This window comes from Aphelocoma coerulescens, chromosome 2, assembly GCF_041296385.1.
Source record: "Aphelocoma coerulescens isolate FSJ_1873_10779 chromosome 2, UR_Acoe_1.0, whole genome shotgun sequence".
NCBI lineage: Eukaryota > Metazoa > Chordata > Aves > Passeriformes > Corvidae > Aphelocoma > Aphelocoma coerulescens.
Window position 1 is genome coordinate 51,809,190 of NC_091015.1, and position 22,167 is coordinate 51,831,356.

The 22,167-nt window shown below is 40.9% G+C and overlaps 2 protein-coding genes across 5 annotated transcripts in view; one reads left to right on the plus strand and one right to left on the minus strand.

Annotated features, from left to right (window-relative positions):
• Positions 1-20,066, minus strand: EAF1 (ELL associated factor 1). Its single transcript, XM_069007431.1, has 6 exons — positions 19,876-20,066; positions 16,720-16,814; positions 13,240-13,376; positions 10,561-10,727; positions 3,910-4,140; positions 1-1,972 (listed from the first exon to the last, which is right to left on the minus strand). The coding sequence occupies exons 1-6, from the start codon at positions 19,976-19,978 to the stop codon at positions 1,926-1,928; spliced, it is 780 nt and encodes a 259-aa protein (XP_068863532.1). The 5' UTR covers positions 19,979-20,066; the 3' UTR covers positions 1-1,925.
• Positions 20,026-22,167, plus strand: part of METTL6 (methyltransferase 6, tRNA N3-cytidine) — a 12,293-nt gene continuing 10,151 nt past the window's right edge. The window contains exons 1-2 of one of the 4 annotated variants that reach the window (XM_069007425.1): positions 20,026-20,093; positions 20,915-22,153. In XM_069007425.1, the coding sequence (XP_068863526.1) occupies positions 21,875-22,153 (279 nt within the window). In that variant the 5' untranslated portion in view covers positions 20,026-20,093; positions 20,915-21,874. Of the gene's footprint in view, positions 20,094-20,221; positions 22,154-22,167 lie in introns of those variants that run through there. The other 3 variants (XM_069007426.1, XM_069007424.1, XM_069007427.1) reach the window with 3 other exon arrangements.

The window sequence follows — 22,167 nt, forward strand, 5'->3', positions numbered from 1 at the left end:
CAGGCAGTGGATGGTAAGCAATGAAAATGCTGCACTCTGCTGCTTTTCCATTTGAGTGCAAATAATGTCAACTCAGGAATTTGCCCCAGTAATGGGGAAATGGCATCCGAAAAATGTCTCCCTGCTTATTCAGACCTTTAGCTGGCGGAGAGTCAGGAGCAGCATTAACATTTATTAGACTGCAAACCACACCATGCAGATCTCCTGCACCAAATGTGAGATCCCAAATTGGTACAAGCTTGTTAAAACAGACCATTTTTACTGTCAGAGGAGGAACAGAGGAAAAAAAAAAAAAAGAAGAGCAATTGTGGCTTTTCATCAAGTATATTTCATAATTGTCCATTAAAATACATACCCACATCACAAAACACTTTAAAAAAAACCAAGTATTTTAAAATGTATGTACAATAATGAAAAAATATGCCTAAATATGTATCTAATGCAAAAAAATAAACCATTTAATAAAATCTCCCTTCGAATGTCCCCTTGCTCTTCAACGTGTTAAAAAAAAGGATAGAGCTCAGTAAACAAACAGGAGTTAAACTAACAGATGAGAGCAGTGCAAAGCAGACACCTGAGAATGAAGAGGCATCTGATTCAGCTTCCCATTCCCCAGGATTACACCACAACTACGGTGCAACTTGTCCTATGTCAGTGGAATTTTGATTTTAAAAAGTCACCCTGGTGTTCAAGCTCTGAGAGGCTGCCTATGGCACTCATTTTCCATGTGAGCAAAAAAGTTAATGATAATCCAACTAAGCACCCTTTAAACCCCCTTTAAACGGGGGTGAATTTCACCCTAGGCAAATATTTCATGTTCTGTGTACTCCTGCCAAGCACAAAGAGACTTGTCCAATGAACGGCATGGACTAAAGTCTACCTTGACAACTGTGGTGGGAGAGAGACTTCTGTTGTTTCATGGCTACTTGTTTAGTCACCTCTTTTTATTGCATTCTCTAGGAAACTGCAAAGAGGGCTCCAGTCCTAAAATATCAGTAAGTCAAATATTTTGCATTTGTGGTGTCGCAATGTCACTAGTAGTTGGGCTTCAAAGTATTTCTGAAGACTAGGTCTGAATGTCTGAGTTAAATGAGACACTTCAGTTGCTAAAGAAAACCCTGATCTGATTCTTACTTGGATGAGTTTAGGTGACTGATGTATATCCTTTATCTTGCCAGAGTCACTGCCCTCAGAGCACATCAGGCTGTATGTGACACACAGCTCTTGTCTGCAGAAGCAATCTGAGGAGGTTTCAGTATTGCTCCTACAAGGAAGGTGGCAGGAATTGAAGCACTATTTAAAAAACCTGCTTATAAGGCACTGGTGCAGCAAGGTTTGTGACAAACATGGTTCAATCATTCCTATTTTCCAACTGTTTAAAAGTCAGTCTATTAAATCAACCATAAATAGCAATAAAAAGGCATTAGAAAAGTCCCAAACCAAAGAAATCAACTTAGTATTGAAACTTAATTTATGGCAGTCCCACTTCAGTGCACACACTAGCTCCTGCATGTGTGAGTTTTTTAAAAAAACCCTCATTGTCAGCACATGCTCACCCTATATACAAAAGTCCCCTGACAAAGTCATGATGCAGTGAACATCTCCTACAAACAAGAAATATTCAGATGACCTCATATAGTCACATGTTAAACTTGAAGATGGTGGACAGGAACATATATTGGCTTACCCACTGTACATATCTATTCAAAGCTTTACCAGAGTAAGAATATACACAATATATACACTTAATTCACACAGTAAAACAGCCCTCAACATCTATTATTTTGTAGGGCTGTGCATTTCTTCTATTAAAATTCCACACATGGAACTATTTCTGTGCCAGGTCCTCTTCATAAGCAATAGGATCACTTGAAGGTAAATTAGTTCTTCATGTATATGTAACAGAAACAGCAGAACCTCAGCCTCTAGTCATCACTGTCACTCCCAGACTCACTCAACTGCAAGTCATTTCCTATGGAAAACAAAAACCAACAAAACACAACAAGTGAATAGGTGTTAATTCACATCTCATAGCAATCAAACCAAAGAAGGTCACATTTTTACTGGAAGATTTTTAAGTAAGAATAACACATGAAATGAATGCTAACATCATCTGTGATTTAATGAAACTGCTGGCCATGCCCAAGAACATCAAAGAGCTGCATGAGGCTAACACACAGCTGGATCCAGGCCAAACCAAGCATCCTTGTCTCCAGAGCCACCAAAGGTGCTCCCTGGTGGGACAACAGCCCTCTCCTCTTCAACAGCTGCTAGCAGCTGCAGAAAGCATTCCACAGCCTCCACCCCTGCAAGCTCCTATATATGGCTCTGGGACAAGGCATTGGGGAATTCCTTGGCTTTCTTTAACCTTTAAAAACAGATTGGTTTTGGTTTTAGGCCATTTGGCAAGGTCTCCATGTATCAACAAACCAAAAGGACTGTTAAAGCCATCACAGCTCAAGGCTGAACTAAGCTGACACGTGCTATGATGGTGAAGGCTCCCATCCAAAGTGCAGAGATCGGATGAAAGGCCAGGGTATGCATCAAACCTACTGGCTCTAATCCTGTTTTGCAGAGCACTTGTGATTTGGTGAGGTAGAGGGGATAAAAAGGGGCAAGAATCATCTTTGTGTTCTGATAATTGAACCTAACTGTTCCAGCATTCTACCTCGGCCCTCTCTCCAAAATAGCTGCAGGGCATCTATGCAACAGCTATGCCCTGGTTTTCTTCAGTTCCTCTTCCCTTTTCCAAGTCAACAACTTGGGTTAGGGGTGATTCTCCCCACAGCAAAAGTATTTTAAACCCAAAGGCAAAAAGCATTGCATGAATAGAGGAGCTACCTAGTAGTTCCCAGATTCTCCTGCAGTCAGACGCTTCTGATCATTAAACTCATGCAGTATTGTTGTGGTGGAGAAGCAGAGAGGAGGCTGCTCACAACCAGAAACAGGGAAATGGACAGTCCTAATGGCTTCATTGAACTTTGGATTTCACTTAGTCATTCATGACTGGCAGGAAGACTGGCAGGCCTCTAAGTTTCCCAGCAGGCCTTTTCGGTGTGGTCTGTACAATATACTTATCTTCTCAAAGCTGGAAACCCTACACATATCTGTATTCAGACTCCACAAGTTCCCTATGAATGGGTGCCCAGAGATGTGTGCAAATGTGCCTCAGGAGGAATTAAGAACAATTTATGGTAATTTCAAATGCAATATTTTAACTCCACCGAGTTAGAATATACCTGGTGTAGCATAAGGAGAGCAACACAGATGCACACCATGTCCCCAGAGAGAGTCTCGTGGGACAGAACTATGCTTTAAAAATGTTTCTGATACTTTTTAAAGGGTGACGTGAGCTTGTACTAATTCAATGCTTGCAACACCATAGCTGTAATATTTTAACATAATTTTAATTCAAATTTTCCTTCAAAATGTGGTATTTGTGAAAATACAGCTGAGACCAACACAATAAATACGCTGACAAAGCAATAGTGAAGACCACAAAGACTGCACTTAGGAACCCACAACAGCCTTGTGCCATTCACAATTCTTTACAGACCTTTAACTGACACATGTGTCAACCCCACTATTTCCATATAATCTGTGTATTCACACAAAAATAATTCCCATCCTCCAGTGTACCAGATCCTCCCACACCAGTGGCTACCTGGAGGCCTGAATCAAGGCCCAGTAGGGCCAATGTGGGCCACTGCACTGATTCCCACAGGCTCTCCACACCTTCAGACAAGTCTCAGCCCCCTGTTCATAAAATCTGCCCATGTACTTCAGCCAGTGCAACCCCCTGGGACTACTATTTGGCAAAAGGCACTTCATGAAGTTAGCCTGACATGCTAAGTAAATGAGTGGTCACGATCAGCTTTCATCAGTGGTAAGACACAAGCATCTACTTACGGAGCGTGTTCATGAGCTGATTGCTTCCTTGTGGCCTGCTGGTGCCGTTAGCAACAGCATTCCTGTTGTTATACTGCTGGTGTGGTGGCTGGGAAGGGGAAACATGTGCTGGCTCTTCCCCCTCGCTGCTGGAGCTTTCATCTTCACTCCCAGATGAGCTTTCTGAATCCGATGAGCTGCTTCCACTGCTGCTGCTCATCTGCTCGATAATTTCAACCTCTGCTCTCAGCTCTGAAATAAAAAGGAATTCATCTGGTTGACACCATAAACAGGGCCCCATGGAATTTTGGAAAAGAATGTGCAAATGCAATAGTTTTGTCAAGGATAATTTATCACACCAAAATATCTCACATGAAAGAGAGACAGGAAGGGAAACCAAAACATTCTGAAAACTTCTTTATTTATCGCTGTAAGTAAATTTAAAGAAGCAACAGCATAGGTTAGTATCCTAAAACTTTTAACTTCCACTGTTATTCTTTATATACTTCACACTCCTGAAAGCACTTTCTGCTTCACTATTTTTGACAGGCTACATGCTCTACACACAAAGTAAGTACATCAGCTGATTGAGGAAATCTAAATCTGAATTGTTAGATGCTGGCGACAATGAGGCTTTTGGAAAACATAAAAAAAGGTGCATGTTGGGGTGGGTACATGGACATAGGCAAATGATCACAGCAGAAACTGCCTTGACTTCAGATAATATATGAAACTGCTTCAACACAGTCACACAGCCCATTGTAAACAAACTTCAGAAGCAGATGGATGACATCAAATAACTTTGCTGTAGGACAGATGAGAAGAGCTGAGAATTTTCACATGCTGGGGAGTGGTAAAAATACCATAACCTATAAGCTGTAGGTTAACCTGTAAGCTATAGTGCTTACAAGTAGCCAGGAAAATAAAGAAGCTACTCTGAAACTGGAAAGTTATTTAAGTCAAGACACTGCCCACTTTAGGGTTTCCAGTGCAAAGAAACACTGGAACACCATGACATCACCACAACAGCCTCATCAGCAACAGCTAGTGTTGGCTGAACGACTGGTTTCTAAAGAGCTATTAAGGTACGTCACCCCAAATTATACAATATTGTTAAATTTGTCATAATTATAAGTGGCCTAAACACTAGTAGAGGACAACTCTTTTGTATCTACCCACAAGGCTGAGTATCTAATGACTCAGTTCATATTGGCAGGTTTCCATGAGAGAACAACATCCACACATATGTTAAGCATGGGATATGAAACCCTCAAAATTTAGGCTTTTGTTGTGCTAGCAGTTCTATACCCACAGGGTTCACCCTGGAAAACTCACAGACTAAAAGGGACAAGAATGAAAGAAGGGAGAGAAGAGGTATGATCATCCCTACCTAACAAATGGAGAACTGATGCTGGGAGTAATTCATGCTAGGTCAGATGTGTCAGAGTCCATTTTTATTGTGACCCATTTTCCTTGGGCTGCCTAATACTCTAGAGTAACAGGTAAGTTTTCAGCCCCCACAATATTTGCTGGAGAGAACTTCTCTAGCTCAGGATTTATTAGTTTGAGAAATTATGTTTTCTTTCTCCAGCTTTAAAATCACTATTTTTCAATTTCAAGGTTTAGAGCTCAATTTCAAGTGCTATAGCTATACTCCAGCTGGGTATTTAAGGATAGTGGTGTTTCTCTAACTTACTTCCTAAATCTAGATCCCTGCCTAGACTATCTGTGCTCTCTGTACTTTACCAGTATGCCAGGTAAAACCTACTCTTTCAGCTTGAAGACATAGCATAAGAGACCATTGGAAGAGAAAGAAAGAAAATATGATTCAACAGAATCATATATTGATTCAACAGGCCAACAGAAGATACTACTTTGTACTGTAATATCCTTCTCCCTTATTCCCTCCCAACACAGTCTGGCAGGCTTTAAAAATCCATTTCAGGCCTGGAGTCTGATACACAAACAAATGGGTACTTGGGAATCACTGTTCTCAGCTTATCCACATCGAGGATTTCAAATTATAAATGTTCCTTGTGTTTAAGGTTAAGAAATTAATAGGGGAAAGCTAAAGTAAAGATAATTAGGAATAAGGGTTCTTTCTTTTTAAAATGCTCAGGTTTAAACTTCCCCCCCCCCAAGTTAATGATGTAAAATTTCTACATTCTTCCAGTGATGGAGTTGTTAGTTGCAAATGATAGTGACAATAATTACATGGCTAGAATATCCTGGATTGCAGCAAGCACAACCACCTATCACAGTCCATACTGCAAAAAGATACAACAGACAAGTCTAATATAGGACAAGTGCCTGAGAATTACACATGTATGCTTACAGAGCTGGAGTCTGTGGCTGAAAGGGAGGAATGTTGGCACATGGACTGAGAACATTAAGCCCACATGTAAAATAGAATGAAGAAGGTGAAGTGATCTAATGATGGTGGTGAGAGGGAAAAGGTAAAACAAAAACACACTGCAAAGAACTAGGAAAAAAAAAACCTAAGCAAGAAGTGTGGACTCGATACAGTAGGTGAGGCGATAACTGAAGGAAGTGATGCTGTCTGACCAATGGGAAAGGAAGATTAGCCTGGCCAATTTTAAACAGAATTGGAGATTAGTGTCAGAATGAAGAGTGGGAGGTTTCTACTAGGGAAAGCAGGAAACTAAGAGCCCATAAAAGAGGTTTGGTTATGAGAAGAGAATGAGCGAATGACTTGGAAGTAGTGCTAAAGCCCACTATGCTGAACAGAGGCAAGAAAAAGCAAAACAGAACCAGTATCACAAGCTTCAAGGACTGGGAAGTTAAGGGTGTTATCAGTGCAGTGGTCACTGGTAGAAACTTGGTCAGAGCCCATCTTCTAGTCAACTTTTGCCTCACAGGCTGACAGTGTCCCCTCAGACCTCTGTTGTCTTTTGTTCCTTGAGCCCAGAATTCTAAACGTCTTATCTGAGCAGACGAGAAAAAAGGAATTGTTTTCACTAATGCTAAGGTGGCTGCTGCACCACTAGAAGTCTGTCAAGAGAAATTCAGCAGGCCCACTAAGGAATTCTGTTCAAAGCACTTGTCTCACACTGTCAGGGACTAAGCCAATGATGACATCAAAGCCTTATAGGAAAAACACAGCTGCTTTACAATGGTTCGATTTTGCATTTTCCCATTTGATTGCTATGCTTAGTAGAGTTATAGGTACTGAAGACATGGGTTAAACATTTCCTTGTGGTGCTTCCCATTAAAATAGTTGTGTGTGTATGTGTACACACAACAGAAGAGTTTGACCTTTCCTAGATCTTTCTGCACCGTAAGAACAAACGCCTCGTGTCAACGCGCCTGTACGGTTTGAAAGATGACAAGAGTCAGGATGTGCAGCAGTTACTTTTAAAAAAGCTTTAAAGCTTTCCATACAGTACAGTTTTGAACACTTGCCCTTAATAGAGTCTACATCATCTGAAAAGGCTGAACTGCTTTGGCAACCTTAACTTCTCAACATTTCATGTTACAGCTGTAAGATTTCTTTCAAGAAGACAAAATGGCTTACTGTTTTACAACACTGGCAGGCAATGCAGGTTTTGGAGTAAAAAAAAAAAAAAAATCCGAGGTCAGAAATCATTATCCAAACAGAACAGCCTTTCTCAACAGCACTGTCTTCTGTATATATTCAGTATCAAATACCATAACAGTGTTTAACTGTTCCTACTTCTTTTCTCAATTCCAATAGGTTATGCAGATTTTTTAACCAAAGCCCTAACCTTAGGCTGCAAGAAAACCAAGAACTTCCAGAAAAAAGTCATTCAGCTTTAGGGAGGGTTAAGTTTGAATGCCCATAGTGGAACACTTACTGTTAATAATTGAATGCAAAGTGGAGAAATCAACTTGATACTGGCACTGTGAGCATGTGGAGATGGCAGCTAGAAGAGGCAGTATTTTCTACTGATGTGCAGAAAATTGGATAGAGGTGTTCTTGAGAGACAAACACAGTGCTACGGCATAATCCTCACACACCACAGCTACATTTCAGGTAAATAAAATCTCAGATTTTTAAACACTGAGTCTTAAAACCTGAAATATGTTTCTGTGGGTTTTTTTCTCAAATGTTGTAATTATGTCAATATTATTGACATGTATCAATATATTACATGCTGTAATTATATCAATGCTGTTGGAAAGATTTCTGCTGTGGACAAGTATGTCTGATAAACATAAATTATTTTGTACAAATAAATGGCTGTACTGTGGTATATGTGTGCAAATGTCCACAGCTTAATGAGACATTATCAGATGTAGCTGAGTGTTCAAAAGAACAAGCTCATACCCTCTCCTATGCTCCCTTCAAACCAGAGGACAATATGGAAGCTTGCAGGGGAAAGGATTCCGCATGTGCAAAACCCTCGACACAGCCTCCCAAAAGCCTCTGTGCATGGGAGGACTGACTGGTTCAATTCTCAGAAGCTCTGACTCTGTCCTCGGACAGCTGTGTAATGAGACAGAGAACTGCAGTACCTGGAAGTTCACTTCCAGCTCATCTGTCTGTAAGGGGAGTGGTGGAAATGCACAACTGAGGGTACCAGGGAAAACAGAAATGTGCACTGCACTACTAAACTACTGTGAAACATCATGAGGGCTGTTGTGTCTTACCACACCCTTAAGCAGAGCATACTGGAAGCAAGTGAGTGTCAAAGTGCCAGAGATCCTTTCAAGCATCTCCTTTGGGAATTTTACATTCTGTGCTGTGTTCATTAAACAAAACCCACAGAATTTCAGCTTTCTGTTTATCTTTCTTTTGTACAGAGGAAGGACTTCAACCAAAACGAAAGCTACTACCTGAATGGAAAGAACACAGGCTCTTCAGAGCTTGCAAGTCTGTGTTCATAAAAACACACATTAAGGGAAGATAATAGGATTGCAGACTACCTTACAGCTTTTACAGGTCATTGTCTACATTTCATTGTGGAATGGTGCCATTTTCGTTCTACCTTTTTTAAGTAGGTTCTTATAATATAAATGGTTTAGCAATGCTGACGCTCTAGATCATCAATGCTGGAAAAAGTTATAGACTGTAAGCAAAAAACACCCGTGCCCAGGCCTTTGGCTCTTCTGGGGCTTTGTACAACTCTCCCTATAAAGCATTAAATTGAAGACCTATTTCTAGTACAAGTCAGGTGCTCTAATCTTTGATTTTGGAAACAAAACTCCAGAGGTTATTTATTTGGAGGTACTTTCATATAAAACATGATCAGGTGGCAAAAAAAAAAAATATTAGGACAGCTCTGAACAATGTGACTTATACTTTAGACCCCTAGAAAATCATCTCTTAGAACAGGTGTCACTCCAAACAAATGTAATTATTTTACTGTAATACAACCTTTACAAATTGCTGTATGTATACAAAAAAGCGCCCCAAAGGTTAAGTAACTTATTACACCCTACAGGAAAAGACATTTAAAATCCACAACTGGTTCAATTAAAAAAACTGATATATCACCTATTATCTTTTTCCTTACCTATTACACAGAAAATAAAAATAACAATGCAGCTAAGGGAACTGTAGCCAACAGAATCTCTCAGACGTTGATTCTGGCTGCTGACCAGCATCCAAGTATTGAAAACACTACTGCTGCAGAAAAGTGAGACCAGTCAGCACCTATGCAAACACACAGCTTAGCAGCAAAAATGTCACCTAGTGATTACCATGAACTGAAAAAATACCCTGCGGAGTAATTAACATCATCTGGGCAATTAACACAGGCTAAGTCTACAGACAAAAATAGTTATATGGGACAGAGAAAAAAGAGAAAGGAACCCAGACAGAAAAGCAGACAGAAAGAACAAGCTTAAAATAAAATTATTGTGTCTGGTGCCAGTGCCAGAGAAGAATCAAACAAAAATTTAAAGCCTTCCTCATTCTGACTGTATTATCCACAGCAAAAACAGGTAGGAAAAAAAGGCCATGGACAACGAAAGTACATCCTGCCCACAGCAGAATACTAAGACAAAGCGCTGCTTGAGCAGAAGAGTGAGTTGAGCCAACCATTCCTTTAAGGTACTTCTAAAATAAAATTTTAGCAACCATATGGCAGATGTGTCAAAGCTGCGAAGGAGTAGTTGTGGAAGAGGGGAAGCTGCAGGGTTGTTCACTCTCATTCCTCGCCTAGCAGCACTGTCTGGCATGGTGCAAGCTTGTCTTGTGCTGGGAACACAGCCCTAGCCCTTCCATCGCATCAACAAGCGGCTCCAGCCTTACTTCGTGCAGGGTAACCTTCTCCGAGAGACCTGACTGCGAAACGAGACCTTGGACCATTAGGCTTTGCTATTGCTGTTGTGGCTGCCTAAGACCACAGGCAACTGGTCCAGCACTGAGCTACAGAGTCTCTGAATTCACATTATTTTTTTTCTTCTTTTCAGAACAGAGAAAAAGTTTGGAAGAGAGAAAATTATCCAGCAAGAGGAAGTTTTTTCATGCCAGAGAAGGCTGCAGTATGAATATCTATTCTAGTAGAAGAGAATAAATAATTCACTAAGATGAACAAAGAAACAAGACATAAAGAAGACAAAACAGCTGTCAAATACCATCTTTTAATCCCTGAATGTTTTTAGAAATTGCAGAGTCACAGTTTTTATCATAAAGAAGAAAGACAAAACCAACCAAAACTTAAGAAACTACAAACTCTTCTTTACCTCTCTTAATATCATCCAGCTGAGGCTCAGGTGAAGGATTATCTTTCAAAGGAGAAGTTTTAGGTCCAACTGCTGGCTTGGTTGGGGCTCTGAACTGTGAAGGAGGCTGAGATGCTCGGGCAGACTGTTGCTCTATTCGGGCTTGGATCTTACTGCTGCCCTCTGCTCTGAAGAAACAACCAGACACATTCAGCAACTGTGCAACTATGTTCAGCTTTTTCAATATCCTTGTGCTAATGCATCATCTGTGACTTCCTTTTGTACAGATCTCTACTTTGTTTTACAAAGATGAAGAGTGAATTACAGCTTTCTGCATGCAACACTTGCTTTCAATAATGAAACATATACTACACTGCAACACCCTTACAAAATGTATTTTCAATTCCAGATGTGATTCAGTGATGCCAAATTCTCTACTTGAACTTAACGAAGGCTTTAATTTAGCAATTAGTATTTGTATTTTTAAAAAAGAATAATCAATCATAGTAATTTAAAGTAAATACAAATCCATTCATAACAAAATCCTGCTTAAAACAATCACAGCAAAAGAAGTATTTTCTCACTTGCAATTAAATAATCTCAAACTGAACTCTCTTAGAGGTCAACTTGACTAGAGTAATAATTCTTACTGCTAAATACAGCATACAAGCATTTAATTCCTGGTTTTTATCCATTTGCTGTTAGCCCTTCAAAACAGTTTAAGCTCTTTCCTTAGTGGAAAATAGTCTCCAGGATAACACTATGCCTAAGTGCTCAATTCAAACCAGGTACTTCTGCCTTCTACTGAACTTCTGATGTGACTGAGATTGTAGAACATTCAATACCCTTGGCAGAAAAAGAAACCCAAAAAACCAACCACAAACCCAAAATAGGTTCCTTTATGGTACACCGTAATAAGGTTAAAGGGTGTGGTATATTTATTGTGTAACACCAAAGCCTTTGGGGTTATGGCTTTATGTAGTGCAGCACAGAAGCAGCTTGTGGCTATGAGAGCTCAGTTTCTGTTCTAGGAGGGTGCCAGCTCAGCACTGTTACACTTTGTGTCTGGAAACTAATCCCACTGAGAGGTAAGTTAAACTAGCCCATGTTGAACTTCCTGGGAATTCACCTAAACCACCTGTGGAGCTGGTACACTGAGCATTTACTGGGGTATCTCTGTGCCTCAGTGGACTCTAGAGTCAGTCTTGTACAGAACCCCTTCATCATTTATCAGTAACATGCAGCTAGTGGATGCCACATTAATGCAGCTTACACAGTCTATCTACAGCAGAAGTGAGGAGTGGGAATATACTCATTGTATCAAGTAGAAGGCAAAAGCCAAAGATTTCTGGTGTTAATTATGCTCTTGGAACTACAGACAATTTCATGTGGAGTAAGTTCACTTACTCCCATGAATGTCATCAAGGTGTTAACGCTAAAAGCCCTGTTCCCACAGAGTGTCAACAAGTCATTAAAGATCAGAGTAGCCATGAAAAAAAATGGCACTCCTTATCTAGAAAGTCAATGACTTTGCAAAGCACTATTCATTAAAACAGGGATCCCCAAACTTTTTACTACCCTCCCTCTGCCTGAAAAACACTGAAGTATTTTTCCGCACACCAGACTCAGAACTCAGTGTAACCAAACATCTCACTGAACTCAGGCTCTCCTGCACTTATTTGCTTCTTCTGACAAAGTCCAGCAGAACTGAAATTGGAAATTCAAATCTCATCTCTGATGTGCTCATATCCACTGGACAATATGAGCGCTACATGGATGAGTTTTCACATCACTGACTCAGAGGAGTGTTACAGTCCATTTACCTCGAACTCAAGGTGCTCTTGGCAAACATCCAGCCAACTACTGATGAGCTGCAACCCACATTTCTAGTAGTTATAGCAGCTAAGGGTTCTACACTGCAATAAAGTGTTTTTTTAATGTAGAACTTCTAAACTTATTTAAGAGTTTCTTCATCACAAGACATCTGAACAACTGCTTTCTCTTTAGATCTCAGCCTGTACTCCAGTGATGCTGAAAGATCCAGGCACTTCAGGGACTTGCAGAGCAGTAAGACTGCTAAAAATGTTCCAGCTGCATGCTTTGTAGCATTTCTGCAGCAAAGTAAGAGTATTTGGTCAGAAAGGATTTCTGGCTTCATCAATTCTTCTAGGCAAAACACCACAACCATTATTTCTACAGCTCTGCCCACCCCTTCACCAGCTGGAGGCTTTGTACTTGTGTTCCACATAATATTTTGCTTATCCAATATGGGAATGAGTGTTCCTTGCTCCCTAAGACTATGTTATTGAAACATCATTACTCCCACAGGAAGCTGTAGCGAACAAGCCTAGAAAGTCCAATAATCCTTTTGACAGTCTAATATTTTCATGGGTTTTTTTGGCTAACCAGAGATTCCTGAAACAAATCCCATCCTTCAGCGGGCTTCTAAAGCCTCAAATCATCACAGGTGTTTCATTGCAAACTATAATTATGTCATTTCAGCAGTGGAGAATTTACAAATTCTTTACTCTTGGATTCACACTCCTATTTGCATTTTTAGGCATGATAATTGGCCATGTAAAGCTAAGGCTTAGTAATTAAACATCACTACAAAATAACAGAGTTCTGTTTCAAAACCCAATCTTAATAAGAAACTTCAGCAAGAATTAATCCTATCAAGAACCCTGTCCCCAGCTTTACCTTGTTTTCTTGACTTGAATGCTGCTACTGAGTTTTTCCAGCACATACTCCCCAGTGTCATGATTGATAATAAGCACACAGTCCTTCTGATATGGCCTTTTATTTCCTTTAAAGACAGTCATTGGTGGAGTTGAACCCTGGTACAAAGAAAAAACATGTATTTGTTTGGTTATATTACCCTGCCCAAAAATTTATGAATACAAAAAGAGTATATGTATTGCTCTGAAAAAGAGGCTAAGCACTTAATGCTTAGTTCCTACAGAAAATATTCATTCACGAAGAGAAAAATACAGAGAAAATGTGCAGTAGATCAGACATTTCCTCATAGTAATATTATGCCTTTCATCATTTTAAGTGTCTCTGCAGTGACAAAACATCTTCTCCATGGCTGCCTTTATTTACAGTTCTCATTCCCAAAATGGCAGCATAACTAAATTTGCATAGCTGTCCCCACATCTTCTTGATGTTTCTGCTGTGGAAATCATGGGTTTGGATAAGAAATAAAGTTCTAATTATTTGTGTAGCAGAACTATTGCCCAAGGAAATATGTGGTCAATTGAAAAATAATTTAAACTGCATTGAATATTTTACATAAATATATATGTCAGTATTTTCACAGTGGATTACAAGCAACTGTCACAAACTATGTAAGAACAGCTGCCTTCTTCAAAGTCAGATTAGCATGCATATGCCCATGCAATTATACTGAAATGTCTTCTCAAAGGCAAATGGGGTATTTAATGCCTTCCAGAAAGTCCCCAAAATGCTGCATAGAACCTTAAAATCTAAAGTCTTAGACTGAGAAGCAACAAAAACAACAAACTCATGTGGTGTTGCACACTGGCTAACTGGTAATGCAGAGATTAAGCTCAGCTGTACTGCATCCATGCACAGGCTGGTTCATACAGCTGGTTTGGGGTTACAGCTGGCTGAATTCGTGGTCTATAAGCACATAACAGCATGGATACACACCTGGACATGTCAAAAAGCTGTTACTCAAGGGATTATATTCTCAGCTATGAAACATTCTCAGACTTCTCTGTAATGTATAGATACCGTACAAAAGGATTTTTTTAAAAAAATAAATGTTTATTCCTATGCACCTTTGCACATATTGTAGGAAAGCAACCAAAATCAGGGAGCAAATGAAAAAACCCTGCACTCCTGTATTTTATTTTGAGGAGCAAAAACAAACAATCACATTTTAACTACTCTGGAAGCAATTCCTATTCTCCATGTTGCTTATAGACAGAATATATTTGAATTTAAAATGGGTTCTGAACAGTAAGTGTGAAAAATCTGAGTTCCTAACAAAGACACAGTAAGAGAGATTCAGAAATACGATTCAGAAAGGATGTCTCAAGAAAGTCTAGTCTTCAAAGGCATGTTACATTTTTATCATTCCTACATTTAAGAGAGGAAAGTAACATTTAAGAGAGTAAAAAGAAAGCTGAAAGTCAAACCCTGCCTGCTGTTGACAACTAAGCCAGGAAACGTATAATGCACAAACGTAATGCAAATTGATCAAAGTTTGTTGGCTACCATTCTGCTACCCAGAAGCCTCCTAATGCAGCAAAGACTGTGATTTTGGCTAAACAATAAGTAGAAATGCAAGTGCTTAAGCAAATTTAGTCCCACTCTTCTACTTAAAACTAAATGTTTAGGGTTTATGTTAGTGCCTAAATAACGGCGGCTATAAGACTTTGCTCATTACAGGACAGAAGGAGGTAGGTGAAACAAGTAACATTTAATTGAATTGTTTTCACATGTGAGGGTTTTTTTGCCTGACAGAGCTCAAGAAGTGTTTGGACAATGCTCTCAGGCACACGGTGTGATTCTTGGGATTGTTCTGTGCAGGGCCAGGAGTTGGACTCTGATGACCCTTGTGGGGACCCTTGCAAATCATGATATTCTATAATCTTCTATAATCTCCTTCTGTAGTAGTCAAACAAACAGGAATTTTCATTTCCCCAATCCAGACTGTTTATCAACTATTAAAGTCACTAAATTCCACATGTAGAAATAGTACTTCAATTTATCCAAGCTGCAAGGGACACCAAAATATCTCCACCAAACAAATTATCAGAGATATTCCCAGTGATTAGGCAATTTCAAAAAGAAAACCTCAACTCAGAATTTGGATCCTATCTGGTTGTTGGACAACTGGGAAACAAAGCAGCATCCAAGAAATTCAGTGAACCTTATCAGGATGAAACGATCTCAAAACCTCTCACTCTTTTCCAGTATTTTCCAAGTGTTTTCCAGCTCTCTGTCCAGAACACAGACAGCACTGCCTTGGAACAACATACACAGAGCAGCTTGGCTGCCTCAGCCTTTGGAGCCTACTATAAACTGTTCATACTGAAGGGAAGAGAATCAAATTAAGCTCCTCAGTACAGAGATTTGGAAAACATTACAAGTGATGCTGCTCAACACAAAAGATGAATGAGCAACAGTGCTTCCAACTAATCCAAGATGAATGCTGCTGTTAGTTATGTTGTTACCTGCTCTCCAATAGCACTACCATGCTCACATTTCTATAGACAAAAACCAGTATGAGACCTCCTGCAGCACTGAAGGTGACCAAAGCCATATAAAGAACAGGAGCAGGGTGAAGCAGGCTACAGCTTCATTCAGTGAGAATTACCACAGTACCATCACCTACCAATTAAAACCACGGGCGTGCTGGAATGAACAATACCAAAAGGATCTGACACATGGCTTCCAAACTGACTGGTGCCCCCCTGCAGCCACTAGACCCATTGATGTCTATGAATTCTGGTTTATTGGCTTGACACAGAGCATTAACTTCAGCTAATAAACAAATCCAGTTCCAGCACACAAACACTTTCTTTTGTTTTGGTAAGGAAACCACTGAATTGTCAATTATAAAACAGCTGCACCTATAAACAGATTGATCACTTGTTTTATTGCTGTTTGACCATCATCCTCACACAGTAGATCTTTATGGCATCATTAGAGAGGGAAGTGGATGGGAAACCACTCCATGGCCACTCACCAGAACTGTCCCCTTGCTTCCACTGATAAAGCTGAAGGCAGGGAACCCTCTATGCCCTATCTGTACATGTTTGAGTAAGGGCAGGAATATGCTTACAGGTCTGCCTGCGGGTTCTGAACACCCAACCCTGACTGAAGCCCAAGTCACACTGCCTTTCTTCAGCAACCCATAGCACTAAAAATGGATGGGAACCAAGTGTACAGTTTCAGCTAATAGTAAAAGCTTCCTCGTCTTTCAAGGAAGAGTAGGAAGGAAGGAATTTGCAACCCTACAAATACAGCCATTTACAAAGATCCAACTGTACAGTCCTTTCCTAAGGTAAACAACTACAAGTCTAGCTGCTTAAATATTGAACCCACAGTGTTAATAAAGATAAAAGTGAAAATAGCATTTACATTAGACTGTAACAACACTGCAAATTTGTTGGAGAGTAAACAGAGGCACATATATAACAGACTTACTGGAATATGTGGCAAAGTGATGGTAACATCATCTCCTTTACCCACTTGGAGGTCCCCCTCACAAGATGTATCAATCGATGCAGGCTTAAAATCATCTAAAGAGGAAAACAATTGTGATTACATTTGTTAGAGTCTCCAGAAGCATCAACCTGCCCTGCAAAAAGCCATCATACATTTACTGGGATTATAGGGAATGGTAAAGCACACACTAGTGTTTACAGCAGGGGTGGAATAACACCAGTACTTTGTGTCTATGCGTAGCAACCCAGCCATGTGATGGTACTGTATTCTGAACTTCCTTTCTAAAATGGAAATAAGGCTCTAGACTGTGTGTTTGAACACCAGAAGCAGACTTCTCCAAAACCCAGGCTTTGAGTGGCACTTGGTTTTGCAGGCAAGTATAAAACTGTACCAATTAACTCAAGAGAGTAACAACTTCCAAAACCCTGGGCTCTGCTTAGCTCTTGCCAGTTAGTTCCAAACCTGAGGACTCTCTCTGTGACAAACACTAATTTAATGACAGCCACTCATTTAGTCTTACTGATATTTCAGGCTCTTTAACAGCCATCTCGACTCCACAATAGTGCTAAAATCTCCTCATGGGTGGAGATCTCAGGTCTCACTTATGAGGAAAAAAAGAGGTGCTGATCTTAATTCAGCAGTCTCCATGCTGGTTCAAAGTCACTGTGGACAGAAAGCATCAGTAAGGGGAGGCACTCTAATGGCTTTAAACTAACACTTGTTTTAGGTATTTTTGCTCTGTTGTACAGAATGCTTTGTATCCCAATAAAGGCACTTCTCTTTAATGTATTCATTTGAATACCTTAAAAGCATTTTCCCCTCATTATTCTATTGTGCTTGTGAGCCATAAAAAACCCAGAAAAAAACCTATCAGAACCTCTAATATCTTAAGAGAGGATTTAGACGAAGTGAAATAAAACCACAGAGATATAGGCTAGTTTGCTTTGTGTTTGTTTTTAAAAGAAGCCTGCATTCAATTCTAGCATCCCTGGATCTGAAGAGGTGCAATTATATTCACGATCAAGGCTTTTAATTACTGCATTAGCTATGAAATTAGTACCTCAGAACAAATTTAAAATATAATTTCCACTATAAAAAACACGTTTGCAGGAAAAAAAACTCTAACCCTGGCTTGTAATAAATTCTCATTAAGCAGATGTTAATGTTTAATTGAGTTTTACTTTGACAGCACAACAAGCAGAATCAGACACACTTGACTTAATCCTCATGCCTTAACTGCCAGATCAAATCATAACCTTCATTTTCATCTGTGCAATCTGTTTCTAGCTATTGTTTCCCACCTACTTTATGTGCAAGCTTGCTAAATAAAACAAACCAGCTGTACAAGAGCTAGTGTCTTTGCCAAAATGGGATCAAGAGTTTCAACAGCACAGCCACTAACTTAAAAGAAATATCACTATCAGACTTCTTTCTTAGGTATTGGAATATAGAGTGACTTTAAACAAACACCCAACAAATTGTTTTCATTTTGTTAGTTTACTAGGGGCACGTGCTTGGCTAATCCTCATGTAGATCGAGAGCACATACTTCCCTCCAAACACACCCACAGCTCTTTTCCCAAAAAACCTATGTTTTTAAGATGTGTTTTTCAAAGATAATCAAATTTCTCTGTACAGTATTTCAAAAACATTACGTAAAGGAATGAAGTATTTTAAGAAGGTCAAAACAAATGTAGCCTACAAAATCCTCACTGTAGTTTGTGTGAAGAGGATTATGGAAATAATATAATGTTTGGATCCCAGATAAATCATTCCAGAACAACAGTTAAGGAAAAAAATTATAACGAGACAACGAAGAAATCCCATTTGAAAGTCACAGATGGAAAACAGAGCATACAGAAAGATCTTCTGAAATAAAACTGAATTCTTCCAGTTGTAGTCTGAAGAGCTTTGACTTTGCAATCCCTAGGAAGTTGGTTATTGAAGCACTTTCCATTCTAGAAATCCAGTTTATTTCTACCTGGATATGGGCAGGGTTTAATTCACATAGGATCAGGCACTTGGGTGACCAATATCACTGAAACTACTTCTTGTGGTGTATGAATATGGGCCATGAGACTGGGCCTAAATTTGTGCATCATAAACCAAAATATCCTGTCTGCATAAATTCCCCACCTTCATAGAAAATTACTGAATTATAAGTTTAGTATTCTTTACATTTACTCTTGATGGTTTACCAGTCATTTTAGTAAAACAACCTGCACTCATTTTGCTCAAATTTCTTGCCGACAGAATTCAAGTACAGGGATACAGCGAGTTCCTCTTCAAAACAATCTTCTAATATGGAATTAATTGCACCTAAGGCTAAACAGAGCAGTTGGAATAATAGATGGTGTCTTAAAAAATAAAACAAACTATTCTCTCAATTATTCATAACTGCTCGAGACCCTACCTCAGGATTTATCTTGCATTTATTGGACATTACTGTATGTGTCTGAGTCCTTTCTGCTTGCTTTCCTGGGACAGTGATTTATCACAGCTGGCTGGAATCGGGACAGCCAGGGACAGGTCTGCTGGGCTACACATTGCTTCATCAGGAAAATACCCAGTTAAAAATCAAACTCCGAGTGCTCCCGCTGCCTCTCCAGGCCAGGCCCGCGCTGGGACCTGTCCTGCAGTTAAGTGCCACAAAGAGAAGAGAACAAAACAAAATGGCAAAGCCACCCCCTTACGGAGGGGATCCCCTCATGCTTCCAAGCTGTTAATGACAAACTTTCTAAAGCTGTTCCTTCGCCCTGGCCTGCCTCGCTCAAGCCTCCTCCTTCCCCTTCTTCCCGGGTTGGAGCCTTCTGTGGGGGAAACGCTCGTGGGGAGGAAAGACAGGGGCTGAGGGAGCGGGAAAGGGGAGAAACGGGTGCTGGAGGAGCAAGAGGGAAAGGGGTGAGATGGGTGCTGAAGGGGATAGGAGGGAAAGGGGGAGACGGGCAATGAGGGCGCAGGAGGGAGGCGGGTAAGAAAGGCGCCGAGTGGGCACGAAGCCCTGCGATGGCGGAGCGAAGGAGGCGAGGAGAGCAGCGGGGTGGGCGCGGCAGAAGGAGAAGCGCAGCCGGGGGACGGGACATGGGGAGCGGGAGGAGAGAGGGGAGGAAGGGGCGGCCGCGGGGGAGGCGCTCACAGCGGATGGTGTGGAAGGAGGCCTTGGGCCGCCGCTCGAAGCTCTCGCCCAGCTGCAGCGGGTGCTCCTCCTTGTCCAGCAACGAGTTCGCCGAGCCGTTCATGGCCCCGCTCCCGGCCCGGCCGGTCCCTTCCCTCTCCTCCGTGCGCTGCCGCCCGGCGTCCTCCCGGAAATTCTTGACTTTCCCTTCCGGGAACCTTCTCCGGGGCTGGCGGCGGGTACGGCGGGGCGAGGCGGGGGCGCGGAGCCGGGCTGGGGCTGCTGCCCCGGGGAGGGTCCCCGGGGGGGTGGGAGCGCGGCGCTGCCCGCCCTCGGCAGGGCTGGGCAGGGCAGGGCAGGGCAGGGCAGGGCAGGAGGGGCTTTCCTTCCCTGCCGGGGTATCCAAGCCCCGGTCGCGCTAGGGCAGGAGCTGCTGGAGGGAAGCCGGTTCTCTGTGGGGGGAGCAGGGGATCACACAGGGGTGTTACATGTTTGTGGTCTTAGCTCTGGATTAAACACCTTTAAAAGGCTCTTTAGCCTAAGCATGGGCTGTTGCAACTGAGTTTATCATCGCGCTGCCTTCCCACCACAGCACATGCGTCACTGAGAGGACTGGCTTCGGTTTGTTTCCTTCCCTCGCTCGTTCTGTGATGAAATAATGGAGCCTGCCTAGAATATAGGCGTGTATAGAAATATAGCAGAAATTTTGCTGATTAAGGTTTTTTGTTTGTTTTGATGGTATGCTCTTCTTGAAAAGACTTCATTTCAAAGGAGCCTCTTCTCCATAACCTCTTCTGCTGGTTTTGGAGGAAAAGGGGGTGTGTCTGTGACACTGGACAAAATTCTGACAGTTCTTTTTTTTATTTGCACACTTCCGTATTTTGTGTTTGTGTTTGTATCATGACATGTATATATCATGATAGCATCATATATAGCATATATAACGTGTGCATATGATCCATGATATGTATCATAGAAAGTATTTTATGATAAGATAAAATACGTAAGTGAAGTACTGCTCCTTTTTTTTTTTTTTTTTTTTTTTTTTTTTTTGTTTTAGGTGCGTATTGTTGTGTTTTTCTCATTTCCTTTTTGGTAAAATGGCACCAGTGCCTGGTTCTGGGCACTGATGTACACGAGTGGTGAGTGTTTGCTACCTGGGCTTCCCTGGGAGTTACTGGGCCATGTGGGATTTAATTTGCATGTGCCATCATCCCGGATCTGTGTGTTTGTGACCAGACAGATGTCAGAACCAGTTTAACATCAGAAAAAATGTTTGAGTCCCTTCCCAGCCTATGTGAAGCTCTTTTTGTTAACTTCTGAAAATAAAACCACCTGTGGTTGTTAAAACCAGTGTGGATCCTCAGAAGGAGGCAGTGGGAGGAATGCTGGCACAGGCCAGCTCTGGGCATTTTGGCCACAGTACTGGTTTTGTTCTCTTCTTCAGGTGACATGGTGTTATAAATGCTGATGTTTTCACCAGTGTTTTCTCACAGAGCTGAGAGCAGGAAGGAGAAATGCTAACATGAATACACTTTGTTTCATCAATTTTAATGTGACTTTTAAATGTCATCTGTTTTTCAGTTACCTTTTTTCTGAAGTGTTCTAACTGAGGTCAATGAGAAACAAAGCCCTTGCTTTCCTTCTCAGGTCTCCTTTAGTGAAAATAAAGTTAGAGCTGCACCATCTTTTTCTTGTTGAGTAGCTTTCTAGGATGCAGAGGGAAGACCAGGAGACTCTGAAGTATCTTCTTTAACTTTGACATCAGTGTGATGGTGTATGCGGTTCTTAGTTTGGATGGAGGTTTTCTGAAAAAAAGAGAAATCTGGTGACATGTAAGTCCATCAGGTAGGACAGATCACTAAAGTTGTAGTAAGTGCCTACTGTAATTATTTCTCATTTTTAATTCTGCTTCTAGATCCTCACTTACTTTACCTTAGTTAAGTGATGGAACCATACACTAAAGGAAAAAAATCAACCTTGGGTCTTTGGTGTTCATGTTTGTGTGAAAGAATCTAGGATGTTCCAAGAAAAGGCAACAGCCAATTGCTTAAATATACTAAAAACATCTGAAGATGGTGCTTTCCAAAAAAAAGGCCACAGTGCACGAGTCCTTAGCCCAGAGGAAGCTGAGAGACTGGCAAAAGATCAGGTGCTGGTGTCTGAGTTCAAACAACTAAAACTGGAGAAAGAGGCACAGAAGAACTGGGATCTATTTTACAAAAGAAACAGCACCAACTTCTTCAAAGACAGACATTGGACAACCAGAGAGTTTCAAGAGTTAAAGGCATGTCATGAGGTGAGATCTATACA

What these genes read in the sequence shown, in the direction of transcription:
- EAF1 (XM_069007431.1), bottom strand. Translation starts at nt 19,978, where the DNA reads ATGAACGGCTCGGCGAACTCGTTGCTGGACAAGGAGGAGCACCCGCTG. An exon ending in TCACTTTGCCACATATTCCA is followed by an intron (nt 13,377 to 16,719) that starts GTAAGTCTGTTA and finishes TCTTTGTACCAG; the next exon opens with GGTTCAACTCCACCAATGAC. An exon ending in TCAGCTCATGAACACGCTCC is followed by an intron (nt 1,973 to 3,909) that starts GTAAGTAGATGC and finishes TGTTTTCCATAG; the next exon opens with GAAATGACTTGCAGTTGAGT.